Genomic DNA, 21,996 nt, shown 5'->3' with positions numbered 1-21,996 from the left:
ATCTCCCCAGGGCACTGTTTTTAATTCATGCGGGGGTTGCAACCCACAACCCCAGGGACCACCACCTCCCAGAGGCATAAAAAAATATGTATGCGGGTAGGCCCGCCGTCTCACCTGTTTTGCCACCTCCCCAGAGCTAAATATAGCATTAAGGCGGGGTCCGTGCATTTGACATTTCAGCAATGATGTCACTGGCCAGGACGTGAGTGATATCAGTTTTGAAAAATGTGAATATAAATAATACGATTTAAGATAAACATGACGTGCGATATAATGCGATGTGCGGGATACTGCGATGTGCAACATACGCAATGCATTATAGATAATATATCCTAAATATAGCTTCAAATTTTGTACAAATAGATCTCAATTCCTGACATCTAACTTAGTGCACATCATATAGCTGTCAATCATGTGACTATCGTGTCCTGCTCAGTAACATGAAACATTGAGTTTGCCGTATATTGTTATATTTAGACTATTGTGTTGCCACTTAAATAGCAAAACAAGTATCCGACCCGACATAACATCATAATATGGCCCATGTGGGCACGGTCACATTGCACAAAGAAGTGCTTAGAACCACTACTTGAGGCAATGGAGGGAAAAAAAACTAGCACCAAAAATATCTATACGCGAAGACAAGCAGCAGACTCTATACTAGCCATCATAGATATAAATATCAAGAAATCATGCATCTTATGTAACTATGAAAGGTAGCAGAACGTGGAATACATAAGTGTAATTGAAAAATATGTATATTTGATTGGCTTAAAGGCAGGTATAGAGAACTTCACTGAGACTGAGCCCATTAGTAGTCTCGGTGTCTAGATTGAGAATGTATCTACTTTCTAATTTTCTTAATGCAGCTTCCAGATTACCACCACGCCTTGAGCTGGGAATAGTATCTAGTACATAATACTTGAGGTGACTCAGATTGCTGTCGCGGAGATCTTTGAAATGCAGGCTACTGGATAAGTCAGATCATAGTTCGTTATTGCACGAAAGTGTTGTAAGATCCGCTTATGAACTTGCAGCTTAGTGCTGCCAACATATTGTAGCCCGCAAATAAATCGATGTATCGCAACCAGCAGGTCAAGTGTTTATCCAACAGCTAACCGTAGTTCGCCATGAGGACCCTCTCTTCCCAGAAGCCCATGTGAAGACATGCATAGCTGGGGAAGAAGCTGGCCCTCATGGCGACTCCACAGACCTGTTGGAAGATAACATTGTTAAACATAAATAGATTTTCCCCCCCAAAAAATGGCTTCATACTGATTAACATTTTACTGTGTTCATATAATAAAATGGTCTACTGTTGAAGAAATGTTGCATCGCTCTAGGTCCGTCTTTATAATGCTTGTATAGAGGGTGGTAAAATCCAGAGTCATAAAAAGATAATCTTGATGCCAAGGAACGTCGTAGATTTGTTTAAGAAAATCTCCTGTGTCCTGGATGAAAGATGGCAAACATCGAACATAATACAGCAAAAAGAAATCAATATAGTGAGACGTATTATCCAAGAGACTATTTCTAGCGGAGATGATTGGCCTGCCAGGTGGCTTTGTAGGATTTTTATGAATTTTGGGAATGAAATAAATAATTGGCATTACTGGATGATCGTTCCGTAAGAAGTTGTATTCATCAATACTGAGCAGATCACCATTTTTCCATGATAGGAGCTTTGAATAAAACTTGTTATACGTTGCTCTAACTGCTTGAATATTACTTCTCTTATAGCACAATGTGTCGCTGAGTTGTTTCAAACTTTTTTTATGTATTCTGATTTGGGCCAAATGACTATGTTACCGCCCTTGTCAGCATTTCGAATCTATAGTTACTTTTTGTTCTGCAATTTGTCACGTAATTCTTGGTATTTTCTGTTGTGACGATTTCGCTTACTTGGAGCCCTCTGAGTTTGATGAGTTAATTTCTTATTCTGCACAGTTAGATTTTCATAAATTATATCAATGGAGTCACGTGTAGTGATTGGCAAAAAGGTTGATTTAGGCTTGAAGGCAGTTACTACAGTGCCATGAGTTCTTAATCCCTGCTGCAATACTGTTGCTTGCGTAGATAATCGAGGCCTCATCTCCAGGTCATCATCTTGCACCTCTTGTAATTCCTGTATAAGATGTAAATCCGAAATCTGTATATTATCCGGACTGTTGGTGTTGATAGAAGTATCCTCTGATGGCATCCTATTGTTTGTGGTATTGGCTCTCAACTGGTGATATTTTTCAAGTTTCTGCTTGCGAATAAACTTATAAACGTCTATCCTGGTTTGGTTATAGCTGAAATTGCTCTCTGGGCAAAAAGTCAGCCCAAGGGATAAAAGCTGTTTTTCTGCTTGATCTAAGGCTATCTTTTTTACATCATGGGATGCTGTATTCACCCTTTGGTCGTTGGTTACTTCCTTCCTCTTGCGCTTTCTGTGCAGTTGTCTTCTTTCTCAACGCCTGTTGTTTCTCCTTTATTTGCTTTGTAGTTTTGAGCTCTGGGTCGCAGCGTCCTGCCTTAAAAAAATCGAATTCTTCTGCTAATGTGAGCTTGTTCACCGTTTGTTCACTTGATGGTCTATTTGACTCTGAATCGTATTCACTTTCTAAGGCAGAGCTAAGGTCAGACGCCGATATTGTGCCAGGGAGTACTGAACTGATTCCATCATCTTGATTTACGATCTTCCTGGCAGTTTGTTTCTGGGTCTTCATTGCGTCGTATTTTCTTGAGAAGGTAAATATCTGAGCATTCCCATAGTCTATGTTATCCCTCTGAAATTTGTGGGCTTTTTTATGCTATGTTCTTGTTTACGTAACCTGATTGCCATCTCCTCGCGGTATTTCTTTATAAAATCAGTTCCGTCCGATTTACTTATTTCATCATTGATAAAATCAATTTCATTTTGCAGTTGTATGCGTCCTATTTCTGCATATTTGACCATATTTTTCGCCAACTATTTGGATGATTCTAAATTGCACTCCGCCCACTCCTATAGCGTGTGAGGGTTTGGATTCTCAAAGCTCGGTGCTAACATGATTCTTAAGCCCCTCGGTATTCGATCCACCTCCAGGTATTTTTGCAGTGATTTATGCTCCCACCATTTAGCCTGTTCATGCTTGTAGGAGAGTGGGGTCTGCAATCCCATGGCCACCCCAGATTTTTGCTTTTTGCTTCACTGGTTTACGACTTTCCCTGGCTGTGGGCCTGCTAATCAGACCCACAGCCTAGCTGTTCTCTCTCTAAATTGACAACAATGTACCTTAGGTGCATTTATCAATTGGTACTGGGCCACCTTATCAGTCCCTGTACAGTATACCTTAGGTATCCAGGGCTTAGGTGTACCCAGGGCCTACCAGGGGCTGCAGCATGTATTATGCCACCCCTGGCTGGCCACCCAAATCTGACACAACTGGCTGCACGACAGCTGGGGCAAGGTGGTGTAATCACCCTTTGCTTTAGATATAGTATTCCTATATCTAACCCTAAAATGGACACATATATTCCTATCAGTCACTCCTATGGCAGGCCTTAACAATCCTGACGGCAGAGTGCTTGGAATTATGTGAGATGGTGCTCTGGCATGAGCTGAGCCCGTTTGCAGCTTGCGGAACCAAGTCCTTATAGCTGTTCCATGATAACGCTATACCATATACTCTTAAGTGCATTATGAACCTCGCGGTCAAATGCTAACTTTGGCATAGCATTATCAAAACATGTCGAGTAAGGTGTCATACGAATTGGAATACTAACCCCTCGCCAATTCTGGCGACGGGGTTAGCATTCCACCCTTCTAGGGGGGCACGACATGTATGTAACTGTGAACCCCGGTTAAAGTTAACTCAAGCCTCAGCATCACAAAATGGATGCTGCCACCACAGACACAAGTCTACCTCCTGCTGCTGGGAGTCCTTCCAGCGAGGGAGGCCTGGACAAAGGGTTTCCTGTCAGGGGCGGTGCCAGCACCATCCCAGACAGGATTTTGTGTATCCCAGGTAGGCAGGGCTGAGAGGAAGGTGACTGCAAGTGGCACCCCGGTGCTCACTGTGCATATGCCGGCTCAAACCAGTTCCAGGGGCACACCAGCCCCTGAGCTGGGGAGAAACCGGACAAAGGAGAGGGGTGTAACCACCCCCCTCCTGGTCCCACCCATGGGCAGGACCTAGTCGCGTGCCAGCCCCTTTTTTAGAATAAAGGTAGGAGCGGGCACCCATCCCAAATTGGATAATCTTGAAACTTGAACTACTTTCCACGAAAGGAACTCTTGTCACTCTCTGAAGACTCTCCCTTGTGGCTAAGGAGTAGCCACCCTGCACCAGCAGGCACCATCTAAGCGCTTGCGGTTTGCTGCACGTCCATCCTCCGGATCAAGACTGCCCAGCTCGACGAGACCCGGATTCCCTGCCATCTCTGACCTCTACCTGCATCATCAGCCCAGCTGAGATTCGTGGGTGCGACGAGACCCGAGGGACCGGCTATCTTCAAGACCTGCACGACGCTTAACCAGCACGACCGCCGAGGGATCCTCGAGTGGGTGCACTGGGGTTTGAGAAGCCCCAACCCTGAGCAGCTCCAGCACCGAAGTCCAGCCCCCCAGCATCCACGAGATCGGCGTGGGGCCCTTCTGCTTCTTTGCCGCTTGCCACGTTGTCCGGTCACTTGCCCGTCGGCTAGTGGCCCTCCTGACGACGTACCACGACGTTTTCACCGCTGGTCTAGATCCTCTAGACTGGCCTTTGCTCCTTGTCCAACAAGAAGTGCCCTGGACCCTCCTGGTCCACTCCAGGCGCCATTTTGACTCCACCGCGTGGGCTTGCCTTTGCCAAGGCTTGTTGCTCCAATCTTGGAACCAGCATCGCCGAAAGCAGACACCATCGTGGGACAGCTCGCACTTCCAGCCTGGACGCCGACAACGCCTCCTGGCCCGTGTGGCTGCAGAGTCCAGCGTCACCCACTCACCTGATCGCGGTGACTTCATCCGGTGCCATCCTGGTGCCCACACAATCCCTGGCTAGTGATTGAGAACTGAGTCCCCTCTGCTTTCAGGTCGTCTCCTTCACTGATCCAGCCTTGGATCACACCGAACATCTTCACTGGTCGCCTGCCAGCAACATCTTCTTTCAGGCTCCATAGACTACAACGAGGATTCCCGACGTCATTTGAACCCTATGCAGCCGCAGCCCCTGGGCTAGGTAACTCGAGCATTTCGGTGCTCCAGCACAGGTTCACTATCATAGTGTCCAGATCCTTTTTCGTTTTTAGTCTACCTAGTCGGATTCGTCCGGAAACAGTAACTTTACAATTACTAGCATCCATAGACTTTGCCCCGCATCCCATTCCCTAGGCCTCCTGCTCCTAACCTGATGGTTCAGTAAGGCAGTCCTAGCGGTCCTGAAGCCTCTGGATCGTGTTACTTACCTGCTAGTATTTCGCATTCCACTTTTAGAGTATATGGTTTTTCGTGCCCCTCGGGCATTTGCGTTAATTGTGCAACTTGTAGTATTTTCGTAAGAGTTTTGTATTGTACTTAGCTCCCTGACTCATAAAGAGTTCAGGGTAGACTTGTTATTAATAAATATCCTTTATTTTTATAACAACTTGTGTGGTGTCCTTTCACTTGGTGTTCAAGGGGTATATGTGATGGTAAAACAGCTGGCTTAACACGCCCTCTAGAGTTTAGCCTAAAGACTGCTCTTGTCCATGCTACTAGGATAGCTGATCCAATAAGGTTGACTTACAACCAATCATCAATAAGGGTCGTTTGGAATGATACAGAGTGATCACTAGAATAGTGAGCACTATATATCAGGCCAACTTCTCACAATGCTTTCATCAGTTTTGACAACGTTTTGAGGCGATGCTTTATGTCCATTGCTCCTTTCCTATTTGCACTGCTTGATGCTTGTGCTAGCGAATCAACGCTAGGCAGATTTAAAAAAATTCATCTGCTTCTTCTTCATGGTCCCGTAGCGCATCGGCAGACATATTGAGAAATGTGGAGTAAACTTGTAGTCCGTTACATGCCCACACTGTGCCACCCCCGCACAAAGTACACCTCTCGACCTGCCAGCTGCTATACTCTTACCGTAGTGCCTTCGTATGTCATTTGCGTCCTACGACCATGATTCCGCCATTGATATCAATTTTGCTTGGCAGGGGGTTGCCACAGCTCTCCGATATAGACTACTGTCGAACTGGCTCACTGCCTCCCAGCCACTTTAATGAGTGGAGGTCTGTGGCTGCTGAGGAAGCAGTCACCGCATACCATATAACATTGAATCCCTTCACGCCACTCTCCGAAGGATGAAGGTCAGGACACATACAACATTTACATATACACACACACACATACAGATACATATAGGGCCTCTGGGTCAGCTCTTCCAGTCATTGGTCTATGGGACTCATTTACCCTCTTCTTCCATTCATGTAAGCAAATTATGAGAGAAATGGTTCAGTCCTCATCAGTCATTGGCTCTCTTGCACTGTCAGTGACTGCATTTTCTGACCACATGTGTATATCCACCTGAAAATGAATGCACTTCCGTGACAGGGCTGTTTGGCCAGTCCTTTAGTTTGGAAATGTCTTCTTTTATAGAGCCTCTCATCATTTCCTTGCTTCTCCTCTTTTCATTTTGTTCCTTAAGAGGATACAGCTGTCCATTCAGTGCTAATTGGTTGCTTGCTGCTCATTTCACCAGCAGTGCGCCGCATCTCCCAAGGCCACTTCCTCTAAACCAGGAGACCATTATGGCTGCAATTGTCCATAGTGTATCTTGGTTTTATAATTCCAAGATGGCCAAGACATTGTTCTAAATGTGTCTGCTGTGCTTGGCCTTAAAAACAACAATAGACTTTACAACACCTTTGCAAGAATGACACCAACTGCTACGTTTAGTTTTGTTATTGTAAACATATACCCATCGAGTTTTGATGGCAGTATGTACCCTTTCTTTTACTTGCACACCTTTAATTTATCTTGCTTATGTCGTTGAGTTTGTGTGAGTTTTATTTCAGCTGCGTTAATAATTAGTCAGTGGATGGAAAGATGAGTGACAGCGCACATATTATGAATTATTGAGTGCCAAAACCCACTGATCCAAAAGGCAATTTCATTCATAAACCAGGACTATTGGCATTGCCAATGCTCATCTTAAATTCGCTGTCTAAACCAAAGCAAGTGAAAGTCATCTGTTTGCAATTTTCAATTAGCAGAATGACCCCACCAAAGGATTAGGCACAAGATGATCAGAAATGTGGCAAAGATCCATTACTTAAGTAATAACATTCAAGAACGTGTAGAATAAATAGAAATAAACTGAATTAAAGAGAAACATGTGCTGCACCCAAAGTAATATCTGGTAACTGGCAGAAGGTTGTCAATTCAACTAAGGAGATTGCTTGTGTACTTACTTGAAGCTCAGAACACTGAAGCTACCATGTGGCACAATGGTTGAAGATAATGGGGGAGGAGATGAAGAGGTTAGTGGTGGTGAGGTCTGTCGCTGCTTCAAGAAATCATCAGCATTCATGGTATGCAGTGATAACTGATATAGGCTATCAGCAGCTATACAAGATACATAAGAAAATCCATTAGAAACCTCAGAAATTCATTCCCAAGATTTAGAACATGACTATACAATAAAAGGTTTTAAACAAGCTGTTGAATGTATACAAACATGTTGATATACAGTATGGACTGCACTCAAAGGCAGAAGGCCAATGTCTTCGGCCATATTAGAGTTTTGCTATCCTGTATTGCAAAACTAATAAAAAAAACACACACATGCCACAAAAAAAACACAGTTATAATGTTACACTATAGTGAATCATTAAAGCAGTAGTTTAACAAAACCTTTTCAATGTTTATCATCATACTGTATCCTTTTATTGGTTCTCACTTAATAGACAGCGTATTGTTAGCTTACAGTGGGCCCAGAGTTCAACACCCATGTCGCAGCCTGACAGATGTCCAGGACAGGCATTCTGGGTGCCAGCACAGTGGTGGCAGCCCAAGCAGTAATGAACTTGGCTTTCAGACATTCCAGAAGCTATTTTATAACCCATGAGTAGCAGATCTTAACAAGGAGGACTATCCCAGATAAAGTCCTTTTCTTCCCCCAGAGAATCACCCCAAAAAATCATATTGTCTACTCAATGACCTTTAGGGCAATCAATGCACAAGTTACTACTTGTGTAACGCTATATCTGTAAGAGACATTAGTTAGTGATAGATTCCTTACCTTAGAATATCCTCAGGTGTCAGACTGGATCCGGAAAGTTTTGCTTAGCAGTACCCCAGCACGTCAATAGGTGGTGTTGTGCGGCTCCTCGTCCATCGCTGCCGTCGTATGCGCCGAGATGACGTCACGGAGATTACTTAGGCGCCAACCATGCGCGCTGACGTCAGTTCTGTACACGACTTTCCGTGCCGAAACACAGAGCCATGCAAGAATCTGACCATCAGTGCATAAAACTAGGGCCCTAAAAGGGGATGACCCTAGTAATCAATTCGCAGAACGGGGAGGATGGCTGGGGCAGTAAGGAATCTATCACTAACTAATGTCTCTTACAGATATATCCATACACAAGTAGTAACTTGTGCATCTGAAAGAGACACATTAGTGATAGATTCCTTACCTTAGAATAGATACCCCAGCAATACCAACCCAGGTGGTGGGTCTGCGAACAGAGAATTACACCAGAAAGTCACGGAGAACGGAACGGTCAAAGAAGCCATCTTTCCAGACGTGACTGTCAAGGCAGTAATGCTCGGTAAACATGTGCAGCGAGGCCCACGTAGCTGCCTGACAAATGTCCTGCAAGGGAACGCCACGTCCCAAGGCAGTAGTTGCTGCAGTTGCCCTGGTCAAATGGGCACGCAGCCCCACAGGAGGCTCCTTATAACCAGCAAGTAACAGGCCTTAATGCAAAGAACGACCCACCGGGAGATGGTCCATTTGTGCTCAGCCTGAGCTTTTTTGGTGCCCACATAGCCAACATAAAGCTGATCATACACCCGGAACTGCCGTGTATGCTGCAGATCGAATGCAAGCGCATGTTTCGGGTCAGGACGGTGGAGCCTCTCCTCTTCCCTTGAAGGATGCGGAGGCGGAAAGAAGATGGGCAAAGTGATGGTCTGCCCGATGTGGAAGGGCGTGACATCCTTTGGCAGAAAAGAAGGACGGGTCCTTAAAACCACCTTGTCCGGATGAACAGAAAGGAAAGGAGGTTTGGAAGAAATGGCCTGGAGCTCACTCACTCTTCTGGCAGAGGTGATAGCAACCAGGAAAGCCGTCTTTAGAGTGAGAAGACGTAAGGGACAGTTATGAAGGGGCTCAAAGGGAGCGCACATCAGAAAAGTCAAGACAAGAGTTAAGTCCCACCGAGGCATTATGAAGGGTACGGGTGGAAACGTATGCGTGATGCCTTTACGAAAACGGTTAACAAACGGGGACTTAAAAAGAGAAGGCTGATCAGGAAGGCGGAGATGGCAGAAAGATCACCCTGGATAGTGCCCAGAGCAGAGCCCTGCTGGGCCAAAGAAAGGAGGAACAGAAGGACTTCAGAAAGAGGGGCACAGACTTTGCTGTGCACCATGCCACAAACTTGTTCCACATGCAGGCGTATTCCGTTTTAGTGGAGGGACGCCTGGCTGCCAGAATTACATCACAGACTTCTGGAGTGAGATCGAAAGCAGTCAACTGTCGCCGCTCAATCTCCACTCATGGAGTTGGAGGCTGGACAGGTTTGGGTGGAGGACCGTCCCCTGCTGCTGCAACAGAAGATCCTCCCGAAGAGGCAGACGGATCGGGGGATCGATCACCATGCTGAGTAGATCGGGATACAGTATCTTCTTGCCCAATCCGGAGCCACAATGATGAACTGGGCCCAGTCGCGCCGAATCTTCTTCAGGACTCTGGGCAGAAGTGGTATAGGCGGAAAGGTGTTGACCACGGCTCCACTCGCAACGAAAAGCGTAGCCGAGCGAGTGCCGCCTTGGAAATACCAACGCGCAGAACTGATGACATTGCGCGTTCACGTCAGTGGTTCTCCCCACTGCTGAAAGAGACCTTGCGCCACGTCCGAGTTCAGATGCCATTCGTGATCCATCAAGCGCCGGCGGCTGAGTTCGTCCGCCGTTCAGAGAACCTGCCAGGTGGTGAACCACCAAGGTAATGCCTTGATGTTCCAGCCATGTCCGGAAGCGCAGAGCCTCCTAAAATAGGGTCCAGGACCCCACCACACCTGGATTGTTGCAAAACCACATGGCGGTGGTGTTGTCCGTGAACACTTGCACCACACTTCCCCGGACAGAGGGAAGGAATGTTTTCGGTGCAAGTCGGATCGCCTGAAGCTCCAAAAGGTTGATAGGGAGTCGGGACTCTGCCGGAGACCAGAGGCCTCTGATCTCCGCCTCTCCCAAGTGGCCACCCCATCCCAGGAGGGATGCGTCCATCACCACTGTGTGCTCCAGTTAGGGAAGGGAGAGGAATCTGCCATTGACCCAATCGCGATTCGTGAGCCACTACTGCAATTGTCGTGCAGTGCCCTCCGAGATCTGGACATGATCGGACAGTTTGCCCTGATGCTGTGCCCACTGGAACTTCTGGTCCCACTGCAGAGCTCTCATATGCCACCTGGCTTGTGGTACTAGTAGGATGCAGGATGCCATCAGGCCCAGGAGCAGAAGGGTCATCTTGACTGAAACCCGGGATAGAGGCTGAAAGATCGGAATCATAGCTGGAATATCCTGGACTCGCTGCTCGGTAGGATAAACCCGAAACGGCGTCGAATCCAGAACCGCTCCGATGAAGGGGAGCTTCTGAGTGGGACTCAGGTGCGATTGCGGCACGTTGATGGAGAACCCCAGGAAATGGAGGATGTCGGCCGTAGTCTGAAGGTGCGTGAAGACTGCCTGGGGCGAGCCTGCCTTCAACAACCAGTCGTCGAGGTAGGGGAAGACTGACACCCCTGACCTGCGCAGATGAGCTGCGACCACCGCTATCACTTTCGTAAACACCAAAGGGGCACTGGTAAGGCCAAAGGGGAGAAGAGTAAACTGTAAAGTGCTCGTGGCCTACCGTGAACCGCAGGTAACGCCGGTGGGCCGGCAGGACTGGTATGTGAAAATATGCATCCTGCAAGTCCAACGCCACCATTGAGTCTCCGGGGTCGAGGGCAGCCAAGACCTGAGCCAGAGTCAGCATCTTGAATTTCTCCATTCGGAGCAAGCGATTGACATTCCGAAGGTCCAAAATGGGGCGCAGGCCCCTTTGTCTTTCTTGGGGACCAGAAAGTAGTGGGAATAACAACCACTCCCGACCCAGGAACCCATTCAATGGCCCCCTCGGCCAAGAGGGCTGACACTTCCTGCTGGAGAAGCACCAAGTGATCCCCCGACATTCGGTGGCACTGAGGTGGCATGGCTGGAGGGAAGGACTGAAAGGGAAGGGAATAACCCCCGCAGATGATCTGCAACACCCACTTGTCCGATGTAATATTGCGCCAGTGGGGGAGGTGGTGGCGGCGGATCCTGCCACCCACCGGCGTGGGGTGCTCCTCAAAGGTCAGATTAAAAAGGTTTGGAGGTAGAAGCAGCGGGGCAGAGGTGGACTGACCCCCACGCTGATTCCCAGACCATCCCCTGCGGAATCCGCGTCCGCGCTGAGGCTGGTTGTGCGCAGGCTTGCTGAAGGAACGTGTCTGAGTGCCTCAGCCGAGTCCACGAAAGGAACGAAAACCTGGACTGGCCAGGCTCTTTGTAGCCAGACCCAAGGACTTGGCCGTGGCCTGCGAGTCCTTAAAGTGCTCCAGTGCCTTATCGCCAAACAAGCGAGTGTCATCAAAGTGCATGTCCATGAGCGAACTCTGGACATGGGCGAGAACCCAGTAGAACGCAACCAGGCATGACGACGCAGCGCCATAGTCGTAGAAATAGCCCTGCCCAACAAGTCAGCGTTGTCCAACCCACACCGAATGGCGAACTTAGCTGCATCCTTACCCTCAGCAACTGCTTGGGAAAGAACAACCTTAACATCCTCAGGACACTAAGGCAAGACCTGAGCCACGGTATCCCACACCGCATGGGAATAGTGGCCCAATAGGCAGGCGGTGTTCACTGACCGTAGCCCCAAGCTGGCCGAAGAGAAAAACGCTTACCGAACTGTTCCAGCTTCTTAGAATCCTTATCCGGCGGAGCTGTGGGAAAAGCACTCTGCGACGTCGAGGCTTGGATAACCAGACTCTCAGGCGTCGGGTGGGTGGTGAGGAAGGCAGGGTCACCAGGCGCCGGGCGGTGACCCCTGACGACATTCTTATCTACAGGGGCCCCTGTGTCCGGCGGCATTGGGACGAGTGCCAAACCTCCAGTAGCTTCCTGCGCCGCTCCCTCAAGGCCTTCGGTGCCATAGCCAGACAGTCCCGGGAGTCGTGGTCGGTCTCCAGGCAGTAGAGGCAAACATCATGGGGGTCCGCCACCGACATATTGCGACGGCAGGCCCCACAGAATTTAAAGCCAGGCATCCCTTCGTGCATCAGGAGAAAAAAGGGGAGACAAAAGTCTCAAAAGAGTAGTCAAAAAGTGATATACCTACGTGCTCTATCGGATCTGCGCTTGCTGGAGCGGAAAAAGAAAGAACTGACGTCAGCGCGCATGGGTGGCGCCTAAGTAGTCTCCGTGATGTCATCTCGGCGCTTATGACGCCAGCGAACGGAGCGGAGCCACAGGACGCCACCTACTGACGCGCAGGGGTACTGCTAGCAAAACTTCCCCAGTCTGATGCCTGGGGATATTCTAAAGTAAGGAATCTATCACTAACGTGTCTCTTTCAGATTAGTCTGTTTGGTTGGTAAGCAGCCAGATGGGGCAGTTGTGCAAGGGTTGTAACGGAGCGCACATTAGGCTGGTGAGAACGAAATGAAGGTCCCACTGAGATGTGATGAAAGGGGTAGGTCGAAACATATGTACAAGCCCCTTGAGAAATATAGGGGATTTAAATAAAGAGGGTTGGTCTGGCAGTCTCAAAAAGGCACAAAGGGCCGAAAGGTACACTTCGAGAGTGTCCAGAGCAGAGCCCTGCTGGGCAAGGGTCAGAATAAAGAGTAAGACCTGATAGAGGGAATCAAAAAGAGGATCAGTAGATCTTTCAAAAAATATTTTCCAAATTTGTTCCACCAGCAGCCATACACATTCTTGGTGGAGGGCTGCTTGATCGCCAAAATGACATTGCAAACTTGCCAGAGGAAGTTTGAATGCTATCAACTGCCGCCTATTAATCTCCACGCAAGAAGGCATAGGGTAGACTGGTTCAGGTGGAAGACCCTCCCCCGTTGCTGCCACAAAAGATCCTCACAAATGGGCAGCCCGATATAAGGATCGATTTTCAATTGGAGAAGCTCGGAATACCAGACTCTCCGTGCCCCCTCCGGAGCCACAAGAAAGACTTGGGCCCAGTCGCTCCTAATCTTGAGTACTCTGGACAGGAATGATATTGGCGGAAAGGCATACTAGAGTCCTGAGCTCCACTCGAGATGTAAAGCGTTGCTGATTGAGTACCGCCTTGGAAACACTAGGGCACAAAAAGGTAGACATTGTGCATTCTCGCGGAAGCAAACCGATCTAACCAAGGCTTTCCCCACTTCTGAAAGAGACCTTGCGCCACCTCGAAATGGAGATTTGTGATCTGCTAGGTATCGAAGGCTGAGTTTGTCCTCTCAGGCGTTCAGGGAACCTGCCAGGTATTGAACCACCAGGGATAAGCCCTACTGTTCCAGCCATGTCCAGAGATGCAGGGTCTCTAGACAAGGGGTCCATGACCCTACCCCACCCTGTTTGTGGTGAAGTTATCCATAAACACTGGAATGTGCTTTCCCTTGCTGGAAGGAAGAAAAGCTTTCACTGCCAAACAAATCGGGGGAGTGGACTTCTGTCCGCCTGATCCACGGGGTCGAACTGAGCAGCGCCCATATGTGGGCACAGGTGGCTGATCTTGCGCTGTCTTGTGGTTGGGATATAGCTTGTGTGGCTGAAAGCCTCTTCTGTGGCCAAAAAAGGGAGGAAAAGGAAACAGGTGGTCACTGAGAGGCCCAAGGACTTGGCCCTAGCCTGCGTTCCAGGGCCATGTCTACCTAGTCTCCTAAGAGACGGGTGCCATCAAAGGGCATGTCCATAAGGGAAGCCTGGGCATCCCCAGAAAAGCCAGATGTCCTCAGCCAGGCATGGCGTCGAATAGCCACCGTTGACGACGCTGCTCTGCCCAGCGAGTCAGCGGTGTCAAGCCCATAATGAACGGTGAAATTGTCCGCACCTCGCCCGTCCGATACCACTTGGGAGAGAAAGGCCCTGTGGCACCATCTTCGTAACTGTTTCCTACAAAGAGAGGGTGAAAATGTCCATGAGGCATGCAGTGTTCACTGACTGCAATGTAAGACTGGCTAAAGAAAAAATCTTCTTGTCTCAACTATACAGCCTCTTAGATTCTCTGTCCGGGGAAGCAGAAGTGAACGTGCCTTGTGTGGTAGAAGCTTTTACCACCAAGCTCTCGGGGGTAGGGTGAATGATGAGGAATTTCAGGTAATCCAGTGCAGGGCAAAAGCGGCGGACGATGATCCTAATCACAGGAGCCCCTGTGCTGGGCTTGGATCAGCTGCCTGGACCAGCTGCCCAGAAGTAAATTAGTTAAGGCCTTTTTGAAAGGCAGGAGGGATTCAGAGGAGGTCACACCCAGAAGGAGGACGTCTGTCAAGATGCTCGTCTTGACATCCACGAAAGGGAGCTGAAGTTTCAGGACCTCAGCTGCCCTTCTCATCACCATTGTGTATGAAGCTCCCTCCTCCATAGCTACGGTAGAAAGAGAGAGAGAGCATGCCAGAATCCGGGAAGGGATCCAGTCTACTGGCCTCACCCAATTTTTCATACAAGTCCATTCGTGCTTAGGCTGGTCTTGTAAAGGGTCCAGCAACACGTCCCAATCCTCCTCCATTCCTAGCCCCTCCAAATAAGGATGAGAAACCCACCTAGGTTCCGATGCAGCTGTCATCGCCGGAATATGCGTCAAAAGGAGCCAATCTGGCTTTGGGTCGCCAGGGATAAGGATGGAACTGGCATCGCGGTGCAGCGACCAGCCCCGGGGAAGGTCCCAGGGGTATGACCGGCACTGGAGCTGTCAGCACAAGGCCCAATGGAGCCCCTAATAAGCCTCCGAGGCTCAAAGGAGCACCAAGAGGGTTAGGTCACCCAAATATGAGGCACATGGAGTCACAGAATTATTTAAGTTGGGAGGGGGTCGCTCCGGCTTCTGGAAATGCAGGAAAGCGTGGAGCCGAGAGGAAACATGCTTCAACTTCTTGTGTTTCTTATGCCTCTTACCTAACCGACTCGATGACTGAGTGGGGGTGGACGAGGTCTTAAGACTCCCGGAGCAGAGCTCTGACCTTCCTCTCGACCGTTACCAAGACCTCTGGGGAAAGCGACATGGAGACGAAAGCCAGGCCGCAAGCAGCTTTAGGGACCAATCCCTCAAAGCTTTTGACACCATGGCCCAGCAGTAGGAGCACAACATCCAGTCATGGTTGTGCTCCAACCACCAGAGGCAAATTAAGTGTGGAGCCGTAACGGCGCAGCGGCAGGTGCTGCATGGTTTGAATCCAGAGGTCTTCTTTGATATCAAGGGAAAACCTGCAAACCCAAAAATCGTTGACAAAACATCAAAAAAAGCCTGTCAAAAAGTGACAGAGGGTAGCTCTCTTCACTGATCTGTGCTAGCTGGCGTGGAGATGAAAGAACTGATGTCAGCACACCGAGGTGGCACCTATATAGGTGATGCGGACGTCACTTTCAGACGACATCATGTGGAGCTGACCAACGCCACTTACTGGTGCGCAAGGGTGTTGCTCGAGCAAAGTTTCCGAATCCAGCCTGACGCGTTATATTTTCTAAGGTAAGGAATCTGCGGCTAGATGTCTCTATTAAATGCCCCAGTAAGGACAAACGCAAAAGAATACAAACAAAGTAACCAAGCTAGCAGGAAAACTAAGCATAAGACTCAGTCAAACAGCTTTTGTACTTACAACTACTCTCTTTCGAAACTGGCACAGAATCCCACTCTGGCAGGGGGGAATCTTTCTCTCCTTCAGAACTACTTGTGTTACCCTGCTCCTGGCCAGACCCACCAGGGAAGAATTTCATAAGTGCTGATGGCCTGGTGTCCATTACTCTATTGTTCAAACCTGAAAACAAACGTGCAAGATCAATTAAAGATTTTATGATTTCACAACATAGACCCGTTTTTAGTGGTCCACCATTATGCAAAAAACATACCTCTTGATTTTTGTAGATTTCTCGGTTTGGGTCCATTCATTACTGCTTGCTGAACTGAAACCTTCGATGAAAAGTTCTTCCGGTGTTTGATTTCTAAAGGGGTGGTGTAAGGTAATTCCAAGGAACTAAAATAAAAATATGAGAATTACACATATACAACACCTTATCTATTTTTGTCATACAAATAAGAAGTATTAGCAAACATTTAGAGTTCCACTGTACTCTACTTTAAAATACGACGCAGGAGTCGTCACAGGATTAGTGGCCAATAAAAGTCTACATATTTGTTAAATGCACAATAAATCTTGTTTCGTATTATATCTTTTTTACCACAGCTTCATGAGCAAAAGAAGAATGGGTGGCGGTGTTCTCAACAGTTGTTTACTTGATTGTCTGCTTACTAGCCCCCAACCCTTTAACCACTTGTCACAAAGCTCCCTTGACTTTTCATTTAATAAACACCCATGTAACGAACGACCACAAAATTGCAAGGTAGGCTGCCAGAAATGTAACGACACACCCAATATTTTCCCATTATGGCACTCAGGTTACATTTATCCACTATTTTCACCAAATCACTCCATCCTACAAAAAACACTTCGCATCCACCTGACACATCTGAGACAAACATATGTTAATGTACAAATGTAATGAATTATTAGAAAGGCTCCTCTCCCCGGTGATTTTAATCAAGGGCCTCCTGGGTCACACATATGCCAATAGATGATTTAGTTGCAGGCTGCACTTTACAAAAGCATTCTTGGATCTGCATTAATGAAACATCAGCAAAATGCTACAAAATACACTCCAATACTGAAAGAAGTTCTGCAAATAAATTGCAGACAATGGTCCAACACCCCTCAGAAAAGCAAGGATGTCAGAAATAAAAGAAATGTTTTCTTTTTTACTATTTAAACAAAATGTCTAGGTTAATAACTATTAAGCAAGTATGATTGCAAGGTAGGACATTAAAACTACACTGAATGTTTCAGGCTAGCATCAGAAATACTTAAGAAATAAGTTTCTTATAATCAAAGTTAAAAGAAGACACGTGGAAAAGCAACAGTTTTCTTAAATGTTCAATACATTGTTTGAAACCACTATTATGTTATACTTATTTGTAGGGTGCACTATCAGCCGTGAGAGTATACTGGCGCTCAGCAGGTTTGAGCCTAGGCACATCTTGGGCCTAGTGGGACTACTCGAAAACCCAGGTCTTCAGCTTCTTGTGGAATTCAACAAGTTCATTCCAAGTTTTAGAAGCAAGGTCAGCGAAGGCTTGACCGTTAGAGCTGGTTTTCTGTAGGCGTAGGATTTGTGCAAGTAGGAATCTGGTCAAGCGGAGGTGTCTGGAAGGTTTGTGAAAGCAGATGAGATTGTCGAGGAATGCTGGGCCAGTGCTATATAGTGCCTTGAAAGTGTGGGAGAGGTGTTTGAAATATGCCATTTGTGAACAGGGAGCTAGTGAAGCTCCTTCAGGTTTATTGTGATGTGAGTGCTGCATCAGAGCAATTCTGGCCTGTGAGAAGCTGGGTTTCTGTTGCAGTAACCCCCCCACACACACACTGTTTGCCAGACTACTGATGCACTTTTGACTTGATGTGCCCTGGGTCCCCTGGCCACAGGTCAGTCCCTGGTAAATGGTACCACAGGTACCCAAGGCACTGTGACCAGATAAGACCTCTAAGGGCTGCAGCACTTATTGTGCCACCCTCAGAGGCCCTGCACCTTTACACACAAACACACTGCCTTTGTAGGCTGAGTTTTTTGGTGCAGAACAAAGTGAAGAGTCGACATGGCACACATCCCTGTGTGCCATGCCTACAACCCACTGCCCTGGCATAGATCAGTTACTCCTCAAGCTGGGTGCACTATACCAGTGGTGAGGGTACAGGTGCATGAGCCCTGTACCCCTACAGTGTCTAAGTCCATTCTTAGACAATGTTAAGTGCAGTGCTGCCATTAAGAATATATGGTGCTGTGAGTTTGTCATTACGAACTCCGCAGCACCATAATGGCGGCACTAAAAACTGAGAAGTTTGGTATCAGAATTCTTAGCACATTAAACCCACACTGATGCCAGTGTGGGATTTAATGAAAAATGCACACAGAGATGCCCCCTGAAAAACGACCTACCACTAGTGTCCAGGCTGAGTCGTTGCTTTCAGCTGCCACCAACAGACCTGTTTCTGGACCCCTGGGTCAAGAGCCTGCTGCTCTCGGGGGCCTGAAACAATGCACATCCTGGGACGAGGTGCTGAGCCTCCTCCCTCAGGATGCGCAGGGTCCATGAAGGGGAAGCTTCAAAGGCTTGCCGCCTTTGTGAGATTCACCAGGCCACTTGCTGCTTTCAGCCACTGGTCCCCACTGGTTCAGACCCCCACTTTGGGCGGAAGAACCGGCGGGAAAAACAAGTGAGGAAGAGAGGTGTGGCCAACTCCACCCCTCAGGTGGGGGAGGCGAGGTGAAGCACAACTCCCAGTCCCCGCCACCTTGCAGATGGGGGGACACAGCCAACCAGGGAAAGTCATATGCCCCCCTCCCTCTGGAGGGTGGCATGATACGGGGTGTACCCACGCCAGGGAAGGGACCCATTTGTCCCATTCTTTTACCTACCGATAACACCTCTAAATCTAGTATTTAAGGGCACCCTTGAACCTTGCTTCCTCAGACAAGAACCAACTACAAGAAAAGAAGAAGGACTGAACAGCAGTGCTGAAGCTAACAAGAGGAAGACGCCCACTGACTTAGTCCCGGCCCCAGCCCTACCGGCCTGTCTCCACCTCAAACATGCTCCGGCGAAATCCCAGTGTGTCCTGCAGCCAGCAACCTCGAAAACCCTGGAGGACCTACTTACCTTTAACCACAAAGACTGTGTCTCCTGTGAACACCAGATTTGTTCATCAACAACCTCTGGCCCTGGCCCGTACCCGCAAATCCGCACTACTCTTCATGTTCCGTCCACAGCCCTAGTGGGCGGACCCCACAAGGAGGTCTCCCTGGTGATCCTGACCGAGATCCGATGACCCCCGACCTGCCTCAAGCCTTCAGCTGATCAATGGTCACTTCTACAGTAGGAAGCTGCAGCCCCTGAACTACATCAACGCTCAGCAAAAGCTGAGCGAAAGCAGAGCTAGGCTCCGGAGCCAGGCAAAGAGAAGAAAACAGGCCTTAGGATGGGGAAGAGTCAAGGGCACTAGCGTCACCACGGTCTGAAACCCAATGACAATCGGAAGGAGGCTCATCTATGTGAGCATGCACATCAGTAAAATAGCTTGTGCCCAAAGGGGACTGATCCACCGGCGCTGTTACTGATGCCGGGAAGAAAACACCTTGGCGTCGGGGAGAAGAGACAAGGTAGAGGAGATTTGTGTTGTCGATACCGGAGTTGGCGCCGACTGATCCAATTTAGGCGTCACAGATGGGAACCCAAAAGGGTTGTGCACTGGAGCCGAAAGGAAGTCTAGCACTGATACGGAGGGCCCGGCTAAGAAAAGGCCCACCGGCGTGGAGTCAGTCGAGGCCTCATGACCTCCTCGGGCCGAGAAGCGTGCCAGAGGGAGGGTGAAAGCCAAAAATTGCATGATGGGAGATATAGTAGTCCCTCATCTGATCCACAGTCGCCTGAGCGTCGGAAAAAACTGGATGGCATGAAACAGACACCCGCTTAGACTATGATATCGAGGAATATGAGGTGAGTCAGGGACACCACGTGTACGCGGTAAAGTTGGGAAAGGCTGCCGCACTGGAGGCCTATGGCATGACTTGCCAGGCGACAGCGAGGACTAGGAACTTCAGGAGCTGGCCCTTGATCGGTCCTCGTAGAAAGAAGATGACTGATCGACAAGGAGTCATCGACCTCTGTGCTGCTCCATTATCATGTGGCGCTCCTGCAGCACTGACAACCAAAGCTGAAGACACAAGCTGCACCGTTTGGAGTCGGGGGGCACCTAAACACCACATGCAAATAGGATGAAGGCTCAATATTGTAGACCCTTAGAACCTCTAAGATATCCAGGAAAAAAAACACACAGCGTCATCGACAAACATTGTGAGAGGCCAAAAATGATCAGATTCGCGTGAATGAATGAATGAATGAATGAAAATACATTTGTACAGCGCGATTGCTGCCCTGAGGCGTCCAAGCGCTAGGGAACCAGAAGAGGTGTAGTGAGACTGTCAGAGACTAGGAGGGAAAAAAAAAAGGGGAGGCTGAATGGTTACGGGGATTTGAATAGATGAGTTTTTAATTGCTTGCGGAAAGAAGCAAGATTCGGGTTAGATCTCAGGTGAGGGGGAAGGGTGTTCCAGATTTTTGAGGCGTTAAGGGTGAACATTCTCCACCTGCTCTAGATCTCTTGATTCTGGGAATTGTTGCCATAAAGGCCTGGCTGGAACGTAGTTCACGGCCCGGGTGGTATTGGCTGACTAGGCTACGCAAGAGTTTTGGGCCCGAATCCCAGAAGGCCTGATGGGCAATGCACATTGCCTTAAAGGTCACTCTTTTTCGCACTGGTAGCCAATGAAGGCTGGTCAGTGCCTCTCTGACTGAGGTTCTTCGTGGAATTTGCAGTAGAGTGCGGGCCGCACAGTTCTGCACCAGTTGCAACCTATTAAAGAGTACTCTGGAGCTCCCAGGTAAAGGACGTTGTTTGAGTCCAGGCGTGATTGTATTAGGCCCTGAATAGCTGTTTGTTTGGCCTCCATTGGGAACAGGGGTAGGACCTTCTTCAATGTCCGAAGAAGTCCGAAGCAGATGGCAGAGAGCCTTGTTGCCTGAGTGTTAAAGGTGAGGTTCTTGTCCAGCCACACCCTAGGCTTTTGATGTTATCTTTTGGGGCCGGGGGGGGGCCTAGACAGGTGGGCCATAATGACTTGAAGAGGGTCGGGTCAGCCGGGGCCTAGCAACATGAGCTCTGTCTTGTCCCCATTCAACTTCAATGAGGACAGCGTCATCCAGGACTTCACCTCCTCCAGACATTTGGTAAGACCCCCGATGGAGAATGTTGGGCTTCCTGCGCTAAGGAGACCACCAGCTGTGTGTCGTCCGCATAGGAAATGATCTTAACTCCATGCGGACGAACTACCTCAGCCAGTGGCCTCATGTAGATATTAAAAAGCGCAGGGCTTAAAGAGGAGCCCTGAGGGACTCCACACTTCATCGGTATGCTGGAGGAGACGGCTTGTCCATCAAACACCTGGAATGACCTGTCACTCAGGAAGGATTTTATCCAGAGCCAAGCCTTATCCACAATGCCGACGTTTGCTATACGGTTCAGTAAGGTGTTATGACTGACCGTATCAAACGCCGCGCTGAGATCAAGAAGGACCACTGCCACTGATCCTCCTTGATCGATGATTTTTCTGGACTCCTCAACGACCATAAGGAGGGCGGACTCTGTTCCATGCTTAGGCCTGAAACCTGTCTGTGTAGGGTCTAACAACAGATTGTTTTCCAGGTAGTTGACCAATTGGAGATTGATGTGTTTCTCCGCGATTTTACTGACCCAGGGGAGCAGTGAAATCGGGCGGTAGTTAGCAAAGTCCGCGGGGTCCAGATGAGGCTTCTTTATTAATGCTCGGACCATTGCCTTTTTCCAGGCAGGAGGAACCGAGGCAGAGTCAATGGACGCATTTACTAGATTCTTGATGATGGGTAGAATCGTCTGGGATGCGAG

At 48.5% G+C, this 21,996-nt stretch overlaps 1 protein-coding gene across 1 annotated transcript in view; it reads right to left on the bottom strand.

The window, feature by feature from the left end:
• Positions 1 to 21,996, bottom strand: part of TMEM131 (transmembrane protein 131) — a 1,081,228-nt gene that overhangs the window by 214,548 nt on the left and 844,684 nt on the right. The window contains exons 34-36 of the mRNA XM_078658243.1: positions 16,319 to 16,443; positions 16,069 to 16,227; positions 7,411 to 7,564 (exon numbers count right to left, since the gene is read on the bottom strand). Coding sequence (XP_078514369.1) covers positions 7,411 to 7,564; positions 16,069 to 16,227; positions 16,319 to 16,443 — 438 coding nt within the window. The remainder of the gene's footprint in view (positions 1 to 7,410; positions 7,565 to 16,068; positions 16,228 to 16,318; positions 16,444 to 21,996) is intronic.

Source organism: Lissotriton helveticus, chromosome 8, assembly GCF_964261635.1.
Source record: "Lissotriton helveticus chromosome 8, aLisHel1.1, whole genome shotgun sequence".
Classification (NCBI taxonomy): Eukaryota; Metazoa; Chordata; class Amphibia; order Caudata; family Salamandridae; genus Lissotriton; species Lissotriton helveticus.
The sequence above is the reverse complement of the archived record's forward strand: the minus strand, read 5'-3'. Positions and strand labels throughout refer to the sequence as shown.